The 25,911-nt window shown below is 42.3% G+C and overlaps 1 protein-coding gene across 3 annotated transcripts in view; it reads left to right on the top strand.

The window, feature by feature from the left end:
* The first annotated feature begins 3,027 nt into the window (after positions 1-3,027).
* Positions 3,028-25,911, top strand: part of Tm9sf4 (transmembrane 9 superfamily member 4) — a 50,000-nt gene continuing 27,116 nt past the window's right edge. Inside the window, exons 1-3 of one of the 3 annotated variants that reach the window (XM_031372320.1) lie at positions 3,028-3,301; positions 21,545-21,661; positions 24,992-25,091. In XM_031372320.1, the coding sequence (XP_031228180.1) occupies positions 3,287-3,301; positions 21,545-21,661; positions 24,992-25,091 (232 nt within the window). In that variant the 5' untranslated portion in view covers positions 3,028-3,286. Of the gene's footprint in view, positions 3,302-21,544; positions 21,662-22,360; positions 22,439-24,991; positions 25,092-25,911 lie in introns of those variants that run through there. The other 2 variants (XM_031372321.1, XM_031372322.1) reach the window with 2 other exon arrangements.

A 25,911-nucleotide genomic window follows, 5' to 3' on the forward strand; every position in this document is an offset into this window, starting at 1 on the left:
TGCTTTAGAGTACTGCCCACTGTATCAGCCTGGTCTGTCCCACCCCTGGCTTTTACCTCCTAAGCCAGGGCTCCTTCCTCTTAGAGTGGGCTGGGCTTTCTTCTGCCCTGATATGCATTACTGTGCCTGGGATGTACGTGTTGTGTGTATATTTTAAACTGCAAAAGCCTCAGCTGCTATTGTTCCCAGAATGGTGGATGAACTTACCACACAACTGCCCCTTTGGGAGCAGTCCTCCTTTAGAGCATGCAGTTCCCTCTCCTGGAGGGGCAGGCTCTTAAAGCAATAGTTCTCAACCTGTGGGTCATGACTCCTTTGTGGGGTCAAATGACCCTTTCACAGGGGCTGCCTAGAACCATCGGAAAACACAGATATTTACATTGCAATTCATAACAGTAGCAAACTTACAGTTATGAAGTAGCAACAAAAGTACGTTTATAGTTGGGGGTCACCACAACACGAGGGACTGTATTAAAGGGTGGCGGCATCAGGAAGGCTGAGGACGACTGGTCTTCACAGTTTCCTCACCAAAGAAACTTCAGATATGCACAATGATAACTTGCTTGGTGTCACACCTGTTCCAGATAGAGTTCCAACATCAACAAACAAATTCTATATGTGCAACAAGGCATATAGTCATATGCATACATTCAACTCCCCCCCACACACACACACATGCAGTAAGCAAATAAATATATGTAACAACATTTAAAAATGACAATCTTCAGGCTGCAGAGATGGCTCAGAGTTTGAACACTCTGACTGTACTTCCTGAGTTTACTTCCTAGCAATTACATGGTGGCTCACAACTATCTGTAATGTGATCCTGGCGCCCTCTTCTGGTGTGCAGGCAGAACACTGTACACAATAAATAAATCTTTTTAAAAAATGACAATCTTGGAACTGAGCAGTGGTGGCACATGCCTCTAATCCCAGCACTTAGGAGGCAGAGGCAGGTGGATCTCTGAATTTGAAGACAGCCTGGTCTACAGAGTGAATTCCAAGACAGCCAGGGCTACACAGAGAAACCCTGTCTCAAATATGTATATATTTCCTTATCAATATAAATATCTTCTTTTATATTATGTGTAGGGTTATTTTGCTGTATATATGGCTATGCACAATTCATATATCTGGTTCCTACAGGGGCCATAAGAGGGCATCAGACCCCCTGGAAATTGGAATTACAGACTGTTGTGAGCAGCCATGTTGGTGCTGCATCTCAAACTCTGATCCTCTAGAAGAGGATCTTGCAATGGTCTTAACTGCTGGACCCTGTCTCCAGCCCCATTGGTGTTCTTCTTTAAGCAGATACAGTGGTAAGAAATTTCCAGGACTTAAGTTGCAGTAGAACTGGCCACAAGTCTGCAATTCAGTGTTACTGCAAGACTAGTAAATCCTTCCTGCTTCTCCAGCTCTGTGTCCCTTGAGAATATATCTACTCTCTGGGACGGTTGTGTTGGTCCCAGTCATTTATGGGTTTGTTTTTCAGCATACACAACAACCCAACCCGATACTAAATCAACTAGGCTCAACCAAGTAGTTCTTTTGTTCCAATCAGTGTCACATAAACTCTATATTTAAGTTAGTAGCTTGCTAGGTTTGAACTGTACAAATTTATCTCATTTCCACGTGTAATTGTCAGGTGGGGTTTCCAGAACACGGTGAGGAATGAAGTAGACCTGTCTCCTTATGGAGCTCTGCAACAGGACACCCAGCCTTATTTATATCCTTGGGAGGAAGCAGAAGCCCGCAAGCCTCTTCCATCCTAGACACAGAAGTGGGACACACTTGCAATGCACTCGATGAGTTGAAGCAAGTAACTTAACCCCAGCATTCAACAAGAGAAAAAAAGTTCATGTTTTGACGGGAGAACTAGTGCTTATGCAAAGACGAGAGGCTTCTTAGTAGATTCATTCACTACAGCAGGAATCAGTATTGACCACAATGGTGGTCAGAGGTCAGCTGTTCCCTGCCAAGATGCAGAAGAGATAACTGAAAATCTTAAGAACAGTTTTGACACTGTAGTTAAGCAATGCTGAGTTTTCTGTTTAGAGAGTGGTGGTTTTAGCCAGTGGCTTCTCCTTATGGCTCAGGCTGGTCTTGAACTAACTCGCCATGCCCTCCTTCCTCAGCATCCTGAGTGCAAAGTTACCAGTGTGAGCCACTGAACATGGATGACGATGATTGAGGCAAGGTCTTACTTATCCTAAGATAACCATGAACTCTTCCTGCCTCCACCTTGAGTTTTGGGATTACAAGTGTACTCTAAAAAGTCCCAGTGCTAAAGATCAGGCAGGCTCTCTGCTAAATTAACTATATCCACAGAACTCATTACCGCCCATTCAACAACTTTTTGGATCCATCTAAGAAGACAGCACTGGCTCTTAATATACTTTACAGGGATATATATAGACCAAACAAAGTCTTTCTTCACTATGATCCCCCCGCCCCCAGACCCTTTTAAGTCAATACTGGAAAGTAAAGTTTAAGATGGTTAAGTGATTTGCCTCAAGTCATACAATAAGCCAGTTAGAATGGAGAAGTCCACATTGAAAATGTATCCTTTCACTAAGTGTTCTGCTTTTCATTCACTCATTTAACAAAATGTATTGTTTGGGACACCTACCATATGTGTGAAGGAATGTACATAATTTATGTAATGACATTTATTTATCGAATACTTCCTATATATGATTGTGTTAGTGAATACTTAACATAAGCCAATTATAAAAATAATCTAGAAATCTCTTCCCCATTTTACTGATGACAAAAAGGCAGTGTAAGGGAAAGACAGAGTCCTACCTTCATGTTATTACGGCCGATTAGTAAGAATATATTATAGTCAAATAAATATCTAAACATATCATTACAAATTACTCTGAATCAGAAGCTGTCAGAGAGGGTTCACTAAGCTTTCCGTTTCACAATTAAGGTCTCGAGTAACCCTGGCAACGACTCTTTCTGCCAATACTAAAGAAAGCATCCAGGGAGCGCGCCTATTTCCACACACCCCCATTACCCACAATGCAAAAGAAGTAGGCGGAGGAGCGGCGTCTGCCAGAAGTTAATATGGCTCCAATAGTTACACCGTACGTTCTCGTCACCTAGTCAGAGACCTCACTGCTAAAACCAGTTTGCCAAGGAGAAATTAAGCTTCTTCTACCTCCTCACTACTGCGACTACAGAAGAATCTGAAGCAAGGAGTCCTCTTAGTGGAGATACACTCGGTACCCACAGAAGCACCACTTCCGCTGACGTCATCACGCCGACACGTGGATCCAAGATGGCGGCGGCGATGGTGAGTGAAGGAGACTCCGGGAACCGGAGCTGGAGCAGGGTCCCCTGGATAGCCCAGGACCTTCCAGCGTCCCATGCCTGGTTCCCAGCCTCCTCCAGAACCCCTGCTCGGGTTAGCCTTGACTGGGTTGGCCTCGACAAAGTCCCGTTCTCTAGCCTTGGCATGGCATCTAGGCTTGTCAGGGCCTGGAGTTTTAGGGGAGGTGCCGCTTGGAAGGAAGACTTCGGCTAATGCTTCACGGTTCTCATTTCGGCTTTCGTTCCCGCCCCTTGTCACCCCTATTTCCCAATTCTTCCCCTCCAGGCTTTGTCTCCTCCCGAGAGTCCCCCGTTATTTCTGCCTTCGCTCCACCTCCTCACGTTCATACCCAGCTCTCTCCACATACCCATCAGCCTAGCCAGTCTGCGGGTGCTACCTTGCTCGAACCAGCCCAAGCCTTGTCCTTAACTGCACCCTCAGCTGTTCCCATAGCGCATCCCGCTTGATTGCTGCTGTACCAGGGCATGCCATGCCCATCATTCCATCCCCAGGCCCTTCCCTCCTCCTGCCTTTTCTGTCAAAATAGTTGTCTCCTAAAGTGCTTTTATCCGATTGGTTCTTAAACTCCACTGTCCACGGGAATCTTGGGTTGTTGGTGGGGAGGCATGTTAAAATAGTTTCCTGAGCCTCATTCCCAAAGATTGCAATACCTTGGGTTAGGCAATGCTCAGGAATCTACACTCTCACAAAGAGTCCTGTGTTTATAATGGAGGTGGTCCCTGGGTTGCCGTTTAAAAACACCTCTGACCCTGCCTGTCTGTGTCTCCCTCCCATGCCACACAGCTCCTTACGGATGAAGGCTCACTGTCATGAATTTGACTTAGTCTTTTTGTGGATGAGAGTGGAGGTAATATACCTGTGCCTGAAGGATAAGTCACTTGCTGACTTCTGTTATGGAACACGGAATTAAGTTTGTAAAGGTCAGATTTTCTAAGAGAAGTTCAGCGCAGATTCTGTTTGCCAAGAAATGACAACAAAGATCTAAAGTGATCTTCTCTAAAATTTTTAAAGTTTTCCTGGGTGGTCTTGTATATTGCTTCCTCAGAAGATAAAATTAATTCCATCCTGGTAGTGAATGACAAGAAAGACTCAGAGAAAAAGCTTATGACATTCGACTCTACTGAAGGAAAATTCTTGCTTAAGTTAAGTGCTAGTTTTCTCTAAATAGAGCTAGGTTAATTTTTGTTGCTGTTGTTTTTGGTTTTTTTGTTTTTTAGAGATAGGATTTCTCTGTGTAGCCCTGGCTGTCCTGGAACTCACTCTGTAGACCAGGCTGGCCTCAGACTCAGAAATCCACCTGCCTCTGACTCCCAAGTGCTGGGATTAAAGATGTGCGCCACCACTGTCCGGCGAGCCAGATAATTAATGAAAGGATTCCCTCCTGTTAGCTGACTGCTGACTTACCAATTTTTTTAAAAAATAAAATAAAATAAAATTACTTGTTTATAACCCCAGAAGTCAGGTAAAAGATTTCCTGGCTTGGTGGAGTGTAACTCATTTTGTGGAGCCCTTGCTGAGTGTACACAGGAGCGTAAGTTTGATATTTGGCTTAGGGGGAAAAACTGTTCCAAAGCTTTACCTGGTTTCTGTGGCCACAGCCTTCAGTATGAATCATGAAGTGGGGTAAATCCCAAAAGTGGGATGTGGAAATCCTGTTTTCCCTTTACCACATTCAGGATAAGGTGAATGTGAAGACAGGAAGTCACACCCTTTCTTGGCCATAGAGCGTTCAATGAGGTGGCATTTACAGCACTGTACTGGGAAATTCCAGCCCTGTACAGAGCTTTTAAGAGTTTATAGGGCTGGAGAGATGGCTCAGCCGTTAAAGGCTAGGCTCACGACCAAAAATATAAGCGTTTATAAGTTAGCAGTATGTATTTCTGGCGTGCATTTCTTTATTCAGCAAATATTTGAGTGCCCAATTACTGCCAGGAACTAGGTATATAGTTGTGAGAGAGTCATGGTCCCACCCTTGTGGGCCCACTCTCATCCCAGGTGCTGCTAAGTGCTGTGAGGACAGCAAGGTGAAGTGATGGTGATTGGAGGCTGACTGTCAGAGTCTCCTCAGAGAAAGGGATAAGAATTGAAGCTTCATTGATGACAAAACAAACAAACAAAACACAAACAAACTAACTAACTTTGCAAAGACTGTCCCAGGCTAAGAAGATGGCAAGTGTGAAAACTTTAATACCAGAATCATGGGAGAAAGGTGGGGTGGGAAACAGCGATCGAAGACGAAATTGGAGACAAATAAGAACAGCAGTTGCTAGAAGTAAGTGTGCTTGTGATTGGTGCATGTTGTAACTCAGTTAGCAATCTGTGGACTGGGTTTTGAAATAGATTTTTCTATTAGGTTGGCTTCACTTCCTACCCTACTGGGACAACACTTCAGGGTAGCCAGCTTGTTCTTAGTGTGCAAATAGACCATAGAAACCAATCTTTTTTAAAAGATTTATTTATTTTATATATATAAGTACACTGTAGTTGTCTTCAGACACACCAGAAGAGGGCGTCAGATCACATTGCAGATGGTTGTGAGCCACCTTGTGGTTGCTAGGAATTGAACTCAGGACCTTTGGGAGAGCAGTCAGTAGTGCTCTTAACCACTGAGCCATCTTACCAGTCCCATGGAAACCAATTTAACTCATTTCAATGACTAGAGAATGTAGCACCTGGAGGCTGAGGGAGATGGATCTCTGTGAGTTCAAGGCTAGCCTGGTCTAGATAATTCAGAGAGCCAGGGCTATATAGAGAAATTTAGATAAATAGATAGTTAGATAGGTGGGTGGGTGGGTGGATGGATGGATGGATGGATGGCATGAATGGGCAATGTGTTTTATATACTGAGCCCAGTTTAAAGGGCACCCAAGAGACTGCATGTTCAGTGAAAAAGCACAGAAGCAAGTTTGTGCAGAGGTGTATGTGGAGTCTCAGGTAGATATAAATCTAGTTTGTGCCAAGCACATTACTACACAGAAGTCAGTACTGTTCCCACCCCCTCATATATGTAAGCTATTTCACAACCATTTTGGGTGGGGCATATAGATTTAATTTGGAGTGGATCTACTTCTGAGGCAAGTCATGCAAAGAGGAACTGAGCTAGTGGACTCGGTGGCCGTGTGAAAAGGCTGGTGATTTGGGGAGCCTGTTTCCCTTTGAAAGTTAGAGTTGTGGGTATGCAGTGCAAGGGCTTTCCCCCTCCCTCTCTTACATTCATGAATGACTCTTCCCTAAGAGTTGTGCAAATGCTATCCAGGTCTGCTAAGCACACAGTGAGTGTTTCCTGAATCTTCAGAGGACAACTTCTCTGGCTATAGGAAAAGGGAGCCAGGAGTTTGCCTTCTGCCCTCGATTTAGACCACCGTATAAAGTTACAGGATGGAATTCATCTGGCTGGGACAGCGTTGAAAAGCAGACTCATCGTATCTTGTTACAGAAAACTGCTCTCGGCAGTATTTGAATGGAACTTGGGAATGCCCATTGAGTACATTCATGGGCATATAATGCTCCACTTCCCTTATATAATCTCCTCACACTATCAGCTTTTACTATAGTTTTATCCTGGATATGATTCCTATACCACAAAATTGCACCTTCTTATTAAAAAATCTTTTTATATTTTATGTGTGTGTTTGCCTGCATGGATACATGTGTACTGTGTACATGCTGGTGCCTGAGGAAACCAGAAGTGATCAGAATTGGAGGTACTGATGGTTGTGAGCCACCTTCTGGGTGCATGGAAGTAAACCCAGATCTTCTGCAGGAACAATAAGTCCTAACACTGAGCTCTCTTAAGTTCACAGTTCTGTGGCTTTTGGTGTATTTAGAGGATCACAGTTTAATTCCAGAACATTCCCATCAACCTAAAATGAAATATTCCCATTCATTCCCAGACTTTGCTCCCTCTAGCCTCGGCAACCACTGATTTTGTGTCTCTGAGAATTTACCTTTTCTTGGTTCTCATAAAGAGAACTTACAGTGTGTAGGTTTTTGTGTCTAGCTGCTTTTACTCTTCCATGATACTTTTTAAAAACAACATACAAAGTTTATTATAAAATATTCATCTTTGGGCTGGAGAGATGGCTCAGCAGTTAAGAGCACAGACTGCTCTTCCAGAGGTCCTGAGTTCAAATCCCAGCAACCACATGGTGGTCACAACCATCTGTAATGAGATCTGATGCCCTCTTCTGGTATGTCTGAAGACAGCTACAGTGTACTCACATACATAAAATAAATAAATCTTTAAAAAAAAAAAAGAGGTAATCAAGTTAAAAAATAAAAAAATAAAATAAAATATTCATATATTCATCTTTAATTTGGCAGACACAAGAGATATGAACAAATACAGTTATTAGGAATATTTTGAATACAGTCTAAACACTCTCCAAGGCTTCAAGTCGTTTAAAGACTGGAGGTGAAAGTCATACCCTGCATGCTTCATTGTTACTAGATTTATTTAATAAGCCTTTGTCAGTAAAATCACATATTTTAAACGATAGTAGAAACAAGAATCAGATTAAACCACATATCCTTCTGCCTTGAAAGGCAGACCATCTTAACTATAGAAACAGGCATCAGTTCTATATTTTAACAACAAATCGCTCTGTCCAAGAAACAAGAGCTTGGAGAGAGTTGGATAAAAATTTTTGGTTGGCTGATGTGGATCACTTTCTCACAAATAATAGCACTCACAATCATGTGCTCCATTTCTGTCTGTCTCTGATTGTTTCTACAGGTAGACATGTCACATGTGATAAAATACCCTGTGTGTCCCATGAGACCTTTGAAATTCATCCATGTTATAGCATTTCTAGTACTTCATTTTTCTTTTTATATGACTAAACTATTGTTGTTGTGTGTCTAGACCACACTTCTTTATTCCTTTTTCAGCTGCTTGGGACTGTTTCATGTATTAGCTGTTTGGAATAATACTGCTGTGAACTGTGTGTACATTTTTACATAAACATGTTTTCTAGGATACATGCCTAGGAGTGGAGTTCCTGGGTCAGTTTACCCTATTTTGAAGGGTTTTATTCTACGTAGGGCAGAATAATGGACTGTCTGACACCAAGGTTCCTTGGAGCCAAAAGAGGTAGTGCAGTTGGGTGGAAGTGTCCTGGAGCAGGAGGCAGTTCCATCCTCTGCCTCTAGTTTGATGCTGTAGCAGCTTCCAACTCCTTTGGGCCTTCAGAGCATCATCAGCTTGTGGAGAAGCACTGGCGTAGGAAGCAGTAGCTTGGCTCATTCCAGTAGTCATTGATTTCATGTATGGCTTGGCAAGTGAATTTGGCTTTCTTGATCTGTTTTCTGTGTCATATGTGATACTAAGATTTTAACTTCAGCTAGCAGTGGTAGCACACGCCTTCAATCCCAACACTCAAGGAGGCAGAGGCAGGTGCATCTCTTGGAGTTCTGCCGGCCTGGTCTACATAGGGAATTCCAGGCCCGCTGGGCAGAGAGAGAAATGATGGTGGGGGGAGATCAGAACAAAAAACTAAGCGGCAGTGGCACATGTCCTTAATCCCATCAGTTGCGACTGGGAGGCAGAAACAGGTAGATCTCTTGAGTTAGAGGCCAGCCTGGTATACAGAGTGAGTTCCAGGACAGCCAGGGCTGCACAGAGAACCTTGCCTCAAACAAACAAAAGAGATTTGGACTTCATGATTTCTAAATTCCAAGTGGGAAGTTCTGCAGCTTATACTTACTTCAAAGCTGCTTTGCTAACATGTTGTGCAGTCGGGTTTGTTTTTACCTGTCACTATCCTTTGCTTCCTCCAGGGCGTTCCTTGTGTTGGGCATATTTTCTGGCTGGCTCCTTGGTTGCCTCACCTAGCATACATTCTGCAGGAACGACTGTATCCTAGGAACTGAGTGGCTGTACCAAGTCTTGGTTAATGTGTTTCTCTGAGAACACATTTCTCCTTTTAAAGGAGGCCCTCAGCCCACAGGAAATGCAAAGGAAAAAGCATTTAGTTGCTTCATGGTCTCTTTTTTACAACTTGGACAAAAGGTCTCCTTTGATCTTGGAATTAAAGAAGCCGGTTGCAGAATGTTGGAGAAAGTTGAGTTTTGATCTCTGGGCACTGGCAGGAAGGTGGGAAGGACCTAGGATGAGCAGGGCCATCTGGCCACAGATGAATGGTAGGGGCTACTGCCTCCTAACCTGCTTTGATCCCTGAACCATTTGCTGTCATTATTGTTTCCCGGGTTGGGAAGCGGGGCACCCAAGTCTTCTCAGGCTCACCTCACTCCTCGTCATTGCTTCCTCTGTGCCATGCGATATTTCCAACATGATTCTTACTTACATCCCATACCTTAAACTGACAGGCCTCCCAGACTTTGAGGTACAGGTCTAAAGCTGGGAATAGAAGCCTGGGGTACAATTATTTTTGCAACTGTAGGCAAGCTTCTTGCCTCTTTAAGTCTGTTATATTTTCTTGATACTTTCATTATGGTGAAATAGGCATAAAACTTGACATTTCATTTGTTTGTTTGTTTATTTATTTATTACACTGTGGCTGTCTTCAGTCACTCCAGAAGAGGGCGTAGATCTCATTACGGATGTTGGGAGCCACCATGTGCTGAGATTTGAACTCAGGACCTTCAGAAGAGCAATTGGTGCTCTTAACCACTGAGCCATCCCACCAGCCCCAAAATTTGACATTTTAATAATAATTTGTACCATTTCAGGACATTTACAGTTTTATGTAACTGCAGCCACCTCCACCCATCTCCAGAGCTTACCCAACACCCCATACTGAATCTTGAACTGGGGATGAGACTCTCCTCAAAAGAATTGTTGTAATAATGAATCTGAGTGCCTAGTATTATTGTGTAGTTCTGTTCCCAGATTTGAAGTGTTGCAGACGTATGCTGAGCCTACTGCTTCTGTGGCTGAGAGGTCTTTTATAAATACCCCTGAGGGCAGGAAAAAACACTGATTTCCACACTTCCCCCTCCTTCGGGGTTAAGTCTGGCTGTTAATAGCTTTTCGAAAGATTGTTTCACCTGGACTTCGTCTGCTGCGGGGCTTCTAATACTCACCTCCCCCCGCAGTTTTTGAGTCTTTTTATGTCTCTGTTCAACAACTATTGTGTCTCTGTGTTCTGAAATAAAGGCTGCATTTTTACCAGAGACTAATTTAGTTCTGGGGTTTTTGTTTTGTTTTGTTTTGTTTTGTTGTAGCTGAGTGAGTTCTTTAGCTCCGTGGGGCTTCCTGGTAAGTGGTCTTTAGTTGTTGTTAGCTTTCATTCACATGTGGCTGAATTCTTAGGGAGCTTTAACTGATTGGATAATTGCTTTCTGTTAACTGTTGGCAAACAGTGCCGTGGGAGCTCCCTACCCCCACTGGGTGCCGCAGTTCCTTAATCTGGGGAGTGGTTACTAACTGACCTTAAAGTCTTTGTAGAGGAAGAACACAATAGCAGACTCTAGTCTTCCGTGACAAAGGTGCTGTCTTGGATAGGCCCCAGCTGAGTGAAGCTGTATGTAGGAAAGAGTTGAAGAGGCAGAGGGTTCCAGAAAAGCAGAGGTTAATGTCTGTCACAGAAATGCCAGTGAATAAACAATCCAGTTCTCGGGAGAAACTCCTGGTGGTTAACTGTTGACAGCTTCAAACTGGGTGGGGCAAAATTGGCAGGATGAGGAACATATTTTTTCCTAGTAGCCTTCTCTAAGGTTGCTAGCGGTAGTGGGGGTATGTTTCTGAATGTCCAGATCCCAGGAATTAAAAAAGCCAGTCAAGGGGAGACCAATTTTTTGGTCTCTTGAGCTTTTCAGCTTTCATGGTCACCAGTACTTTTGCCAGGGGTGGAGTGCTTGGTTACCTGTACAGAGTTCTCAGTTGCTGTCGTCTGGTTCCTTGACAGGCTGCCCCTGCAGTCTTGTGACTTGGACACCAAGTAAAGCAGAATACCGTGGAGCAGGCCGCCGCTTATCTCTTAGAACTCATCTTTCTTTTAGGGCTCTGGACATAGCTGACTTTGTGTACTAAGCTTCACACAGAAGTTACTGAGGTGATCAGTTAAAAGCCAAGAGATGGGCTGTGGAAAGGGCTCAGCAGTTCTTGCAGAGGACCTGGGTTCCATTTCCAGCATCTAGGTAGTAGCTCACAACCATCCATAATTCCAGTTTCAGGAGACCTGAGGCTTCTCTTCAGACCTCCTAAGATAACAGACATAAATGTGGTACACAGATACATGTTGCAGACAAAACACTCATATATAAAATAAGTCTCATAGTAATAATAATTTTGAACAGAGGTCAAGGAACAAAACTGGAATTTCCCAACAAACAGGGATTCTGCTACCTTTACAGCAATGAGCCAGAAGTCACCATCCCACCAGGTTATCAAGGGTCCATCTTCAAGTGTCCTGGAATCATGTAACATCCTATATATTAGGAGTTTTGACAGCAGGATATGTAGCTTTTATCAGCTTCTCATGGGAGTTTATGACACTCTCCCAAAGTTAGAATTGCTAATTTACTTACCTGCAAACCTGGCAGCCAAACATTTCTGTGCAGGGCATTCCTATGTCTGCTATCTAGGTATTTTTATAGGCAATGCATTTCCTTCCTTTGAAATATAAATATATTACTGGGAATGTAGCTCAGTTGGTAAAGTGCTGACCTAGCAAGCATGATGCCCTGGGTTCTACCTTGAGCACTGTTTGATCTCTTCACAGTGGTTCACCCCTGTGATCCTGGCATCTGGGTGATGACGGCAGGAGGATCAGAAGCTCAAGGTTTCTTGACTGCATAGCAAGTTCAGAGCCAGCCAGGGCCATGTGAGGCTCTACCTTAAAACGTTTTAATATATGTATGTATCATTATAATGATGATCCATATATATGTATATATGTGGGGATATATACCTGAAAATATAAAAATATGGAGAAATAAATAATCATTGTGTACAAGTTTATTGATTTTTTTAAAAGGCTGGGTCAGAGAGCTGGAGAAATTACTTGCCTTTCAAGCCTGGGTTCAATCTCTGAAACCCAAGGGAATAAGGAAATGGAATCTACAGAACTATTCTCTGACCTCCACAAAAACACAATAACAATCAAAAAAAAAAAAAAACAGAAAGCTAAAATAACGCACTTGGCTGCCCCTAATCCATGTATCGGATAAATTGGTTTTGATTTTAAAAACCTACCTCTCTATATTATTTTATGCCTATAAAATTCTTTCTTTTGAAACCTTGTTATAGGTTGGGTGTGGTGGTACATGCCCTTAATCTCAGCACTGGGGTGGGGGTGGGGTGTGCAAAGACAGGTGGATGTCTAGGATATTTAAGACCAGCTTGGTCTACATAGGGAGCTCCAGGCAAGCCAATACTATATAGTAAGATCCTGTCTCAAAACAAACAAAATAAAAACCCAGCTTCTTATAATAATTCCAGCATGGGCCAGTGTAGAACATAGAGTGCAGCCACGGTCACATCTCACCCAGCTTCACTGCTTACCATCACTTTGCCACATCCTTCCACCTCTACCCTCACTAGCTAGTTCCTTTTTCTTCAGGCATATTAATCTATACTTTCATATTACAAATCATTGTGATTGTACAGTGGAGTGACCTTTAGCTATATATAAACTTGTGCCCCTGTCACCACAGTGACACAGTGTTATAGAACAGTTCTGTTACCCCAAGTTCCCTCACATTGGTCAAGGGAGTGATGAAATCAGGCCTTTGTTCCCACAGCCAAACCATCAGTAGTTTCCGTCTCTGTAGATGTCCTTTGCTGGGTGTTCCGTGGAAAGGAAGTCATGTGTGTTAATTAGACTTGAGCATCTTCGTGTAGTGTCCCTGGACCACTTCTTCCTGTGACAGACATTGGTAGTTCTCTTCTCATGCTGGCAGTATTCCATGGTATGGAAAAAACTACATCTCTTTTTTTTTCCCCGCTTTTACTAACAATTGGTTTTTTGAGTTTTCAGTTTTGAACTATGGTAGTCCTCCCCAGTCTGAGGGTATGTTTGCAAGCCCCCTGAGGAGATGCTTGGAATCCTGTGAGCACAGAACCCTGTGTTTAGTTCTATGCCCAGACCTCTGTTTTCTATTTTGAGACAAGAGTCTCACTAAGTTGTACAGGCTGGCTTTGCGTTCACTCTAACCAGTCAGTCCTTGAGCTCGGTGATCTCCTCCCTCAGCATTTTAGGTAACTAACTTATAGGCCTATACCATCAAGTCCAATTCATACTTTTTCTTTGCTTGTCTATCTTACAGTAAAATTTAATTTATAAATTAGACACAGTAAGATCGACAGAGCTGATGGTCTGGATTGGGTAGTACACTGTTTGCCTACCATATATAAAGCCTTGGGTTCAATCCTCAGTACCACAAGTACTGGTGGTGCACTGAAGAAGTAGAGGCAGGAAAAGAGGTAGAGGCAAAAAGATCAGAAATTCAAGGTCATCCTGGGGTGCATGAGTCCCTGGGGTGCGGTAAGCAACAATGTTTAATAATAAAGTAGAACATTTATGTTAATGGTAATAAAGTTAAAGGTTATATATCATTTATTTCTGGAATTTTCTGTTTAGTATTTTCAGACCTTGATTGTAGGTAACTCAAACTCTGGAAAATGAAACCAGGGATTCAGTTGTGATTAAACAATCACATACAAGTGCACATCTTTCTGTTGAGTTGATGCCTAGAGTTGGAAGTACTGGCTAGTGAGTTTAGGTTTAACTTTTTAAGCTACTGCCTAACTGAACACTGAAAGTGGCCATATCAGTTCACATTCCCGTCAGTGAGGATTTCAATTTCCCCATATCCTGGTTCACACTTGCCTGATTTTTGTTTTGTTTTGGTTTTTTTTGTTTTGTCGTTTAGTCAGTCATTCTAGTAATTGTGTGGTGGTACCTCACTCTAGCTTTGGTTTGCGTTTCCCTAGTAACAGATAGTAAGCACCTGCTGATGTGCCATTCATGGATCTGTAAACATCATCTCTGGAGAAATGAGGGTACAAATCATTTATGCCTTCTCTCCACCTCCAGTGCTGGGGCTGAACCTAAGTGCTCTACAACTAAGCCACACCCCCAGGCCCTGCCCACTTGTTAACTGGGGTGTTTGCTGTCTCATTAAGTTGTAAGAGTTCTTTATGTATACTGAACCAGTCTCTTTTTTTTTAATATTTAAGATTTATTTATTTATTTTATGTATATGAGTACACTATAGCTGTACAGATGGTTGTGAACCACCATGTCGTTGCTAGGATTTGAACTCAGGACCTTTGGAAGAGCAGTCACTGCTGTTAACCACTGAGCCATCTCTCCAGCCCTTGAACCAGTCTCTTATTACATACGGCACTTAAAAAGATTTTCCACCTGTCCATGGCCTAGAAGTGTACATTTTTTTATTTTTATGAAATTTATTAATTTTAATGGGTTATATTTTTGATGGCATATCTAAAATAAATTTATCTAACACAAAGTGACAGTTTTTCTTCTAAGGATTTTAGTTTCAGCTTTTGTTTTGTTTTAATCTATGGTTCATTTTGAATTTATTTTTTTGAGTGTGTGGCTTAATGTTATTTGGGTTAACGTATTATGGGTACCACATGGTTAAAATACTTTGTTGAAAACACTGTCCTTGTTGGATTTCCTGGACACCTTTGTTGAATATCAGTTTACTATAAGTGGAAAGATTTATTTCTATGCTTTTAATTTGGTTAGATTGATATCTATGTCTATCCTTACCATTTTATTATTATGCTTTATGGAATGTTTAAAAAATTGTATAAATTATCTGATTCTGTTTTTGAATCTGCTTTGGATATTCTGGATCCTTTCTATTTCTTTATCAATATTAAGGTAAATTTGTGCCTGATGTAATAGTATGCACCTTTAATCCCAGCACTTGGGAGGCAGAGGTGGGTAGATCTCTGTGAGTTCAAGGCCAGCCTGGTTTACATACATAGCAAGCTACAGGACAGCTAGGACTACATAGATAGACCCTGTCTCAAAAAACAGATATATAATATACATATACTTATACATATACATACACATATGTATATACATATGTATATACATATACAGTTATTTAACTTCCATTTCCCTTGGCAATGTTCTGTAATTTTCAATATAGAAGTCCTTAAAAGTCATTTTTCTGGGGCAAGCCTGTGATCCCAGCATTTGAGAGGCTGAGGCAGGAAGGTTACTATGAGTTTGAGGCCAGCCCAGACTACCTAGAGAGCACCAGGCCAGCCAGGGCTACGCAGCAAACCCATGTTTTGAACCAAAACAAAATGTATATTTATTTGTTTTTCTTTCTTTTTTTCTTTATTGTAGTGTTTGATGGAGCTTATATTGAGCATGCTAGGCAAGTGTTTACTACTCTCTCACACCCTGTCCCAGGTCATTCCGATAACAGTACTAAGGGCTGGGAAGGTGGCTCAGCAGCTCAGATTATCTGACTGCTCTTCGAGTTTGGCTTCCAGCACCCACATGGTGACTGACAACCTTCTATAACTCTTTGACCTTCTTGGCTCCTACAAACATGGTACACACACATACACTCAGATGTACACATGTATTTTTATTTTTATTATACATATATATATATATATTATTTGTTTGTTTTGTTTTTCAAGACAGGGTTTCTCTATATAGCCCTGGCTGTCCTGGAACTCACTCTGTAGACCAGGCTGGCCACAAACTCAGAAATCTGCCTGCCTCTGCCTCCCAAGTGCTGAGATTAAAGGCCTTTGCCACCACTGCCCGGTCACGTGTATTTTTAATATATATTCTTAAATATTTATTTTTTTATAAATAAATGTAATAAAATAAATATTTATTTTATTTTTCATTACTAAGTAGAACCAGTTTTAAATTTTATTTTGAATTACTTATAGCTAATATGTAGAAATAATATTACTCATATATATATATATATATTTTTATGTATCAATCTGGTAGTCTGTGACTGTCCTCAAGTTGTTAGTTATTGTAGAGATTCTTTAGAGTGTTCTAGATGCAAGATCATATGATATACAGATAAAAGCATTTGTCAGTTTTTCAATCTGGATGTGTTTAATTTTTAATTAATCTCTTTCATGCACTGATTTATAGCATAGTATTGAATAGACATGGCAAAAATATGTATCTTCTCTTTGTTCCTGATCTTAGGGGAACTTGGCATTTAGTTTTTCTGCCATTAAGTGTAATCATTGCCTGTGGGTTTTCGTCTGGCTGGGGAAGTTCCCTTTTAGTTGTGCTGTAAGTTGTTTTGATGACTGTTGTATTTTGCCAATGGCCTTTTGTGTTGCTAGTTGTGCTGGTACGTTTGTCCTGCTGCTGCTTCTGTGCTACACTGTTAACTAGTAAGCCTTTCTTGCATTCTTGGGATAAATCAAACAACACCGCCTTATATAGGCTGGAACGACCTCAAACATATTCTCCTTCCCCAGCTGCCAGAATGCGGGCTGCAGCACACCTAGCTGTAGATGTCTTCATGTATTGCTAATTGCAGGGCACTTTATTAAGGATATTTTCATCTGTGTTCACATTAAAAATATGATTACAAAACAAAACAAACAAAAAGACAGGGTCTCATTGTGTAGCCCTGACTGTCCTGAAACTTGCTTTGTAGACTAGGCTGGCCTCAAACTCAGAGATCCTCCTGCCTCTGCTTCCCCAGCGCTAGGATTAAAGGCATGCCCTACCACATAGGTTATACTCTGATTTTTTTTTTTAAGATTTTATTTATTTATTATATGTATACAATGTAGCTGTCTTCAGACCCTCCAGAAGAGGAAGTCAGATCTTTCCTTACAGATGGTTGTAAGCCACCATGTGGTTGCTGGGATTTGAACTCAGGACCTTCGGAAGAGCAGTCAGTGTTCTTAACTGCTGAGCCATCTCTCCAGCCCCCCCTTTTTTTTTTTAAAGACTTATTTATTGCTATATGTAAGTACAATGTAGCTATCTTCAGACACACCAGAAGAGGGCGTCCGATCTCATTATGGATGGTTGTGAGCCACCATGTGGTTGCTGGGATTTGAATTCACGACCTTCGGAAGAGCAGTCGGTGCTCTTACCCACTGAGCCATCTCACCAGCCCGATTTTTTTTTTTTTAAGTTAGTGATGCTGATACATAGAAAATAAGATGTTGGATGTGGTAGTACACTTAATCCTAGCACTGTGAAGGCAGAGATGGGTGGATCTCTGTGAGTTTGAGGCAGGCCTCATCTACAAAGCAAATCCAGGATACCCAGGGCAGGTTACACTGAGAAACTTGGTCTTGAAGTATCATTTTGTGTTTTACTCTTTGAACTGTCTTTTTCAGTGCTAGAGCCTTGTACTTGTTAAGCTCTAACCTTGAGCGAGCTACAGCCCTGCTGCCCTGCTTTTATTTTTAAACTTTCAACTCCTTTAGTTTAAAATTACTTGCCCTTTATTATTTTGTAAGAATTCTTGGTATATCAAAGAGTCCTTTGTCGCTGGGCAGTGGTGGCCCATGCCTTTAATCCCAGCACTTGGGAAGCAGAGGCAGGCAGATTTCTGAGTTCGAGGCCAGCCTGGTCTACACAGTGAGTTCCAGAACAGCCAGGACTACTACACAGAGAAACCCTGTTTCAAAAAGCCAAAAAAAAGTCCTTTGTCATGCTTCTAATACTTTCTCTCAAAATGTCTTTTTCCTTTTTATAAAACTATTTATTCATATGTGTACCTATGTGAGTTTATGCACACCATATGTGTGCAGATGCCTAGGAGGCCAGAGGCATTGGATCCTCTGGAACTAGAGATAGATGTCGTGAATTCCAAGTAATGCCACAGCTCCTATTCCTTGCCCCCAGTTATGAAATGGGAATACAAGTTTCTACATAAAAAGAACCTAGAACTGTGCCTGGCACATAATTAGCATTCAGTAAATATTACTAGTTTTTGCTACATCATACATTCTCATCATCTTGTATTAAAACTCACCTATCTTAGCAGGGTACACATACTCCATTATATTTGGGTTGCATGACCTGAAGTAAGTTATTGTTTGAGGGAGGGGAGTGAGTTGAGATGAAATTTCATATAGCCCAGCCTGGCCTAGAACTCACTGTGTACCCGAGGATAACCCAAGTTATTTCAACTCTCTCACACTAACTGGTAGTCCACTGCAAAACTGGCAGAAGTGTACAGGTAGTTAGTTGTCTTTGCGGCAGAAGCAAAGGAGTGTGGGCGGTGCTTAGCACAAGGCTGCAGCTAGGTAGCTAGGAAGCTGCCAGCCCGTGTAGGGCTGTTAGTTGGTTGTTGCTGGTGACTGGCTCCTGTTGGTTTTAGTGTTGCCTTCTCACTGTTTATTTTTGGGTTTTGTTTGTTTTGGGAGGAGGAAGGGCCTCCTTGGTTTGAGACTTTGGAACCACAGTGTATTGAAGCCTTCTGAGATTTCTTTTTAACTCCTCTGCAACCTGAGCTCCCAAGGGAGCCTTGAGCTGCCTGGGGCAGTGTTTCTCAGTTAAGTCTGAAGGTTCTGTTTCTAAAGAATAGAACTAAAGCAACTTCTTAGATTTAATTGGCTTGATAAACTTCGAAGATTGTAATCCTCTGCCCCTGCTTCAAATCTCTTATCAGATAAGGCTAAAAGGTCTGGGCCAGGCTTCTCAGGAGGGAAAATTCAGAACACATCTTTATGTTAACAGGAATAGTGGTCATATTGCCTTATATGTAAGAGTAGTGGCTTGGGCTGGAGATGTGGCTCAGTCAGTAAAATGCTTGTCATTCAAGTATGAGGACCTTGAGTTCTATCCCCAGCACCCACAGGAAAAGTGAGCAGGCACGGCAGTGCATACCTGAGCTGTCCAGCTCAGTCTATGAGCTCTAGGTTCGGAGAGATCTTGTCTCAAAGAAGAGGTGGGGAACAATTGGGAAGTTACACATATGTACATGAGCACACATATGTGAATACACACACACACACACACACACATTATTAAAAAGAATAGCTAGGACTAGAGAGATAGCTTAGCAGTTAGCTCTTCCAGAAGACTGGTTCATTTCCTAGCATTCACCTAGTGACCCACAACTGTCTGTAACTCATTTCCAGGGGATCTGACACTTTCTTCTGTCCTCCACTGTCACCAGGCACACGTGGTATACAGGCAAACACCCATATTATAAGAATAAGAATAAAGAGTAGTGACTTAGGGCTGGAGAGATGGCTCAGCAGTTAAGCGCACTGACTGCTCTTCCGAAGGTTCTGAGTTCAATTCCCAGCAACCACATGGTGGCTTACAACCATCCATAATGAGATCTGACACTCTCTTCTGCTGTGTCTGAAGTCAGCTACAGTGTATTTACATATAATAAATAAAAAAGAAAGAAAATAATCCTTTAAAAAAAAAAGAGTAGTGACTTAGAGGTCAATAAGCAGTTGTGAATACATACTGATTTGAGCCCCACTTCTACTACATGAATTCCCTGGTATAAACGAGGACACAACAATGTTGATTGGCCAGAACTGCATAGCTGAAGAATAGGACTCAATGCCCAACCCACATTTTAGGGCCCCAAATTTAATACTTTCTATGCACATAGCAGCCACCTCCCTATTAATCATCAGGGTGCACTTTTAAGCCTGGCCAGAGAGAGTTAGAGGCCTGTATTTCCTATCCTCCCAGGAGTAGTTCACCGTGAATGTTAGGCTGTCCTGCATGCTTAGCCTTTAGCAACTTGTGAAAGCGTACACTGATTCAGCAGAGCCGGGGCATAACCCAAGTGAGTGTCTGTGCTAGTAACAAGCCTCCAGAAAATACTGTTGCTGCCGCTGCTGTTTACAGATTTCACCTTGAGTTGTGAGCACATAGAGACCCTCTAAACATACTGAAACTAGGACACCGACTTCCAGAGATTCAGGACGATCCATAATGTAGATGAAGCACACAGGCAGATATCTGTGAGCTTGAGTCCACCTCAGTCTACATAAGTTCCAGGCCAGCCAAAATTATTCAGTGAGACCTTGTCCCAAAATAAAAACAATGACCATACTAATAATCTGGATGAGACCTCAGCATTGAGAGAATGTTTTGTTTTGTTTGGGGATCAGAGGACAGGAGTGAGACTGGGTTTTTCTATATGTTCCTGGCTGTCTTAGATCTTATGTAGACCAGACTGGTTTTAAATTCACAAAAATTGCCTGGCTCAGGGCTAAGAGCACTGACTGCTCTTCCAGAGGTCCTGAGTTCAATTCCCAGCAACCACATGGTGGCTCGCAACAATCTGTAATGGGATCCGATGCCCTCTTCTGGTGGTGTGTCTGAAGACAACTACAGTGTACTCATATAAATAAATAAACCTTTTTAAAAAATCAAAAAAAAAAAAAAAACCAAAAAAAAACAAAAAAAGACTGCCTGGCTCTTCCTCTTGAATGCTAGAATTAAAGTTACGTGGCACAACATCCCACCCTTCAACCCCCCCTTCCTCCCCCCACCCCCGCAATCTCATGCAATACAGACTATCCTGGAACTTGGGATCTTCCTGTCTCTAATTGCTAAATACTACTATGATTGTAGGTATGTGCATTACCATACCTGGCTAATTGTTTTTCTAAATTGATGTCAATATATAATTCTATAGAAACATTAGAAAGAACATATACACAGAAGAACTAAAAAAAACTATCACTCAATCCACTTAACATTCTGGTAAATGCCCTTCCTTGTACATTTTTGTAGAGTAGCCATACCTTAACATGTCTAGCTCTCACATAGTGGTTCACAACTGTTTGTAATTCCATTTCCAGGGGATCTGACACCTTTCTTAACATGTCTTCAGAGGTGGGAGAGATAGTTCAGTAATTAAGAAGGCTCTTCCAGAGGACTTTAAAATAAAAGCAAAGAAAAACTTAGGAGTAGAATTGCTGGGAACTCTGGGAGAGAGGTGGCATCCAGAAATGCCCCAGTTTGTAATCTGCCCACCATATGAGAGCACAGAGTGGCATTCTTATGTCTCAGACTGGCAGTAGTGCCGTGATTTCTCATACTTCCAGATAGTAACTGTTTAACCATCTCATTGCCCATTTCTGGAAGTGCAGTCTTGTGCCTTGAATTTTGGGAAGGCATTTGGGAGGCAACCACACAAGGACCTCAGGCTTCCCAGAACAGAGGTAATACTGGCCAGTGCAAGCAGATTTGGAAATTCCCACTTGATCTGCCCTGCAGGAAATTTTACTTCTCTCCCCATTCCAACTGCAGTCTCTTTCCCCAGCAGATTTGGTGGCCGAGGTCCCTGCTGCTTCTCTGTCTAACGTGTAAAGGAAGCACCTTCTATGTCCCTGGAGTCGCACCAATCAATTTCCACCAAAACGACCCAGTAGAGATCAAGGTGAGTGAGTGTTTGGATCTCAGGAGCACCTGTGCCTAGCAGCCTGGCTGGAGGACTGTCTGAGCTGCTTGTGTCCGTTCTGGAGCTGTAGAGAAAACAGACAAGACAAGCTCCCTGGGGAAGAGGCTTGACTCTGGACTGCATGACTGGCTGTACTTCTACCTTTTCCTTGCTTCCTCGGGTCTCTGAAGTGTGTCACGTGCTGCCCCACCCATCTGTGTGGTACTCCACTTGCTTTCTTCTGTGCTTTCTCTGCCTCCCTCTCTCATTCTCCTCCCTCCTCTTTTCAGTACTAGCTTTCTGAGTAACACAGCAGCTGTTCAAATGTCAGTGTAGCTCTCTTCCTTACACCTTGCAGGAAAAACATTAAAGTAACATTTACTGAGGGTTATTACATGCTATACATTGGGCTCTGCTTAGCTCAACGTGCCCCCAAGAACCCTCTGAAGGAAATTTGTTTCACAGATTTTCTGTGTATTTCACACAAACTTATGCAGCAAAGAAGCGATCCAATTGTGGTATGCAGAGAAATGCAAACACTATAGCAAGTGAGACACAGGAAGTGAATATATGGTACCATGTCCAGTCTGAGGTCAACACTTCACTCCAGGGCCCTTGGGAAACTTGGATATTAGAGCTTTTGGAATGCCAGCTTTCCCACTGTCATGCCTTTCTTTCACTTTTGACCTTTGTCCACAGCCCAGAACAAAGCTTATGGTTTAGCCCTGCCGGAGTGCAGTGAGAGAGGACACCCCTGACAGGAAGGAGAACATTAAGGTGAAATGTACCTCTTTGTAAGGTGGGAGGGTGGTCATGCCACTACCCCACTCTCATCATCCAGAGAAAGGATGCCAGAAAACAAGAATTAACAACAGTGAATTTGGAGACAAATTTTCCTTCTGTAATTTATAACTTGTTTCTGTTGGTTTGGTTTGGTTTTATGACAGGGTCTAGCTTAGGTTGGCCTTCAACATTGGATAGCTGAGGATGGTTTGAACATCTCATCTTTCTTCATTCACCCTTAAGTTCTGGGATGATAGTCTGCCATACACCAGTTTCTATAACATGCATTATCCAAGTTCTTACTGTCTTGAGGCAGGCATCCCAAAAGCTCCAAAACCTGAGGTTCCCTAGGGACCCTGGAGGCAAGCGCTGGCCTAAGGCTGGCACACCATTCACTTGCTTCATGTATCTCAATTAGGGTCAGTATGTTGGCATTTAGTAGTTATGCAAGTAGTTATGGGCTATGATGTATTCAGACCCAACTGGAAATGTGATACAACCCTGTGTCATGTAAACCATACTGTTTGGTATAATTTGAGGTTTAATTCCCTCAAATTTTTAATTCCATAGTAAGAATTTTAAGTAAGGGTTGTAGAACTATTCTATAATTTAAAAATTATACTTTTTAGATGTGTATGTAGTGTATATATATATATATGTATATATATATATTTGAATATTTATACTTTTAAATGGTATATGAAGATTAGTGGGTAGTTCCTAAGTAGTAAAAATAATTTCCCTCATGTTTGAAGGTATTTGTTTGTTTCTTTTATTTTTTTGAGACAAGGTTTCTCTGTGTAACCTTGGCTATCCTAGAACTCACTCTGTAAGCCAGGCTGGCCTCGAACTCAGAGATTCACCTCCTTCTACCTCCTGAGTGCTAGGATTAAAGGCATGTGCCACTACCACGCAGCTAAAGATTTTTTTTTCTTACTACATTTAGTTTCTTTATATCTGTATGTATATGAGTGGGTGTGGGTACATGCCACAGCACATGTGTGCGGTCAGAGGACAACTGGAGGAGTTGTTCCTCCTATTCTACCATGTAAGTCTGTGGGACAGGAATTAGGTTATCAGGCTTGGCAGAAAGTCCCTTTATCTACCTAGCCATCTTAGGGGCTCTAAAGTTAGTTTTCTGTTTTTGTCTTACAGTCTTTTCACTGGCTCTGTTTTATCTATGATTTAACAGTTTCCTATTTTTGTTTGTTGGAGACAGGCTGTCATGTAGTCCAGCTCAAGATTATTAGGTAGCCAAGATGGCCTTGAACTTTCTTTACAGTTTTCCTTGTTATTATGTATGTACACATACAGTAATTCACAGGGGGGTGAGGCTGGGCCACAGCAGGGATGAAGAGGTCACAGTATAACTTTGTGCAGTTGTTTTTCCCCTTCCAACTTTACATGTGTTCTGTGGCTCAAACTTGGGCCACCAGACATCTGAGGCAAGCCCCTTTATCCACAAAACCCTGGGTATGGTCCCTTGCACCACTATACCCAGCTTGTAGCTACGAATAACCTTGTACTTCTAATCCTCCTACCTCTACCTCTTGGATGCCAACATTACAGGCACTTGCCACCATGCCCATATGTATGACTTGGGATATGCTAGTCAGATACCTTGCCAACTCAGGACACCCCTAGACTGTTTCTCTGTCTCTATTCCTGTCTTTCTGTCTTTACTTCCCTCCTCTTTACCTCCTTCTTCCCTCACTCCCCTTCTTTTCTTTCTTGTCCCTCATCCCTTTTCTGTTCTTTTTTGGTCTTACGCTGTAACTTGAGTTCACTATCCTTCTGTCTCAGTCTTGAGTTTCGCATTATATAGGACTTAATTTTTTTTTATGCTTTCCTCTGTTAGCAGACATAGAAGAAGACATTTAATTTAGCAGACATTAAATGAACACCTGCTGTGCTGTGCTCTAAGTGGGAAAAGTGATTTTTAAAGACCTAGGAAAGACCAGGGGTAGTGGCTCACACTGGTATCCAGAACACTGAGTGCTGTGAATTCAAGGGCAGGCTGGACTACAGGATAAGGCACTGTCTCAAGAAGGAAGCCAGGAGGGCTGAAATGGAGTGGTAGGAGTTCATTTAAGTACAATGGTTGGTACAGCTCATGGGCAGGAGGATTTCAGCTGAGACCCTGATAAAAGAAAGTTTCAGAGGAGAGCAGAGAGGGTCACAAGGTAAAAGCCTGAGGCAAGAGCATTGTAGGCTCAAAAGAACAGAAGGAAGAGAGCTACCATAACACAGACAGACCCCCGTGTTCCTAATGCCTCCTGTGGAGGAAAGCCATAAGGTTAAGATTCAGTGAATATTGGATCTCTCTGTGGCTTTAAACTAATTATGTGGTGCTGTCTACAGCAAAATTCAAAGTTATGGACAGTACAGGAATTGCATACTGTAGTCCCGTCTCCTGCCACAAACGTAACTTGCTTATTAGGTGGTAGTGCTAAGTGTGCTGGAGACGTGTGAGTGCCAAGGAGAATTCTTGGAACAGCCTTCTGGTTTCTGTAGATTGAGGACTAACAGTTTCTCTCCTGCCTGCAGGCTGTGAAGCTTACCAGCTCTAGGACGCAGCTTCCCTACGAGTACTACTCGCTGCCCTTCTGCCAGCCCGGCAAGATAACCTACAAGGCAGAGAATCTGGGTGAGCCTCTTGTACTGCTTCAGCCTGTCTCACAGGGAGCCTGGCATGGTCTTCATACTTGTGGTGGCAGAGTTTATGTGCATGTTAGCTTCTTGACTCATAATGGCCCTGCAGGGGTAGTGATTTTGAGCGTATGCTTGTGCATTTTATAGATTGACTTGCCTTTGGTTGTTATTGTTAGGTAACAGTTAACCTGAGCTTTAACAGTTTCCAGAGCTAGAGCACTTAGCTTCTAACCGTAGTGGCTCTCCCTTGGTTTCCTGATACCCCTTTCTTTTCTAGTGCCTACTTGCTCAGCCCCCTTCCTGCTTTTGGTATAGGCCAGAGGTTGACATCAGGTGTCTTCCTGGGTTATTCTCCACAATCTCTATTGAGACATGATCTTGAACCTAAAGCTCACTGATTTGGCTAGTCTAGCTATCCAGGTTGCCCTTGTCTCTATGTCCCCAGTGCTGAGATCACAGGCAGGCTGCCACATGTACCCAGTGTTTACATGGATGCTGAGAAATGGAACGCATCCTTATGTGGCAGGCACTTTACCCACTGAACCATCTGCTCAGATCATTGCTCTCCCTGTAATAAAGATTGGTGTAAATATAGTACTTGTCTATGAAATTCTCAAAAAAAGAAAAGATAAGGCCAGACAGTGGTGGTACATGCCTTTAATCCCACAATGAGGCAGAGGCAGGCGGATCTCTGAGTTCAAGGCCAGACTGGTCTACTGAGCAAATTTCAGGGCAGCCAGGGGTACACAGAGAAATCCTGTCTCAAAAAAAACAAAAAAGAAGAGTGATTACTTCTGCCTTAAAGCAAGCAAAGA

This window comes from Mastomys coucha, unplaced genomic scaffold, assembly GCF_008632895.1.
Source record: "Mastomys coucha isolate ucsf_1 unplaced genomic scaffold, UCSF_Mcou_1 pScaffold15, whole genome shotgun sequence".
NCBI classification, from domain to species: domain Eukaryota; kingdom Metazoa; phylum Chordata; class Mammalia; order Rodentia; family Muridae; genus Mastomys; species Mastomys coucha.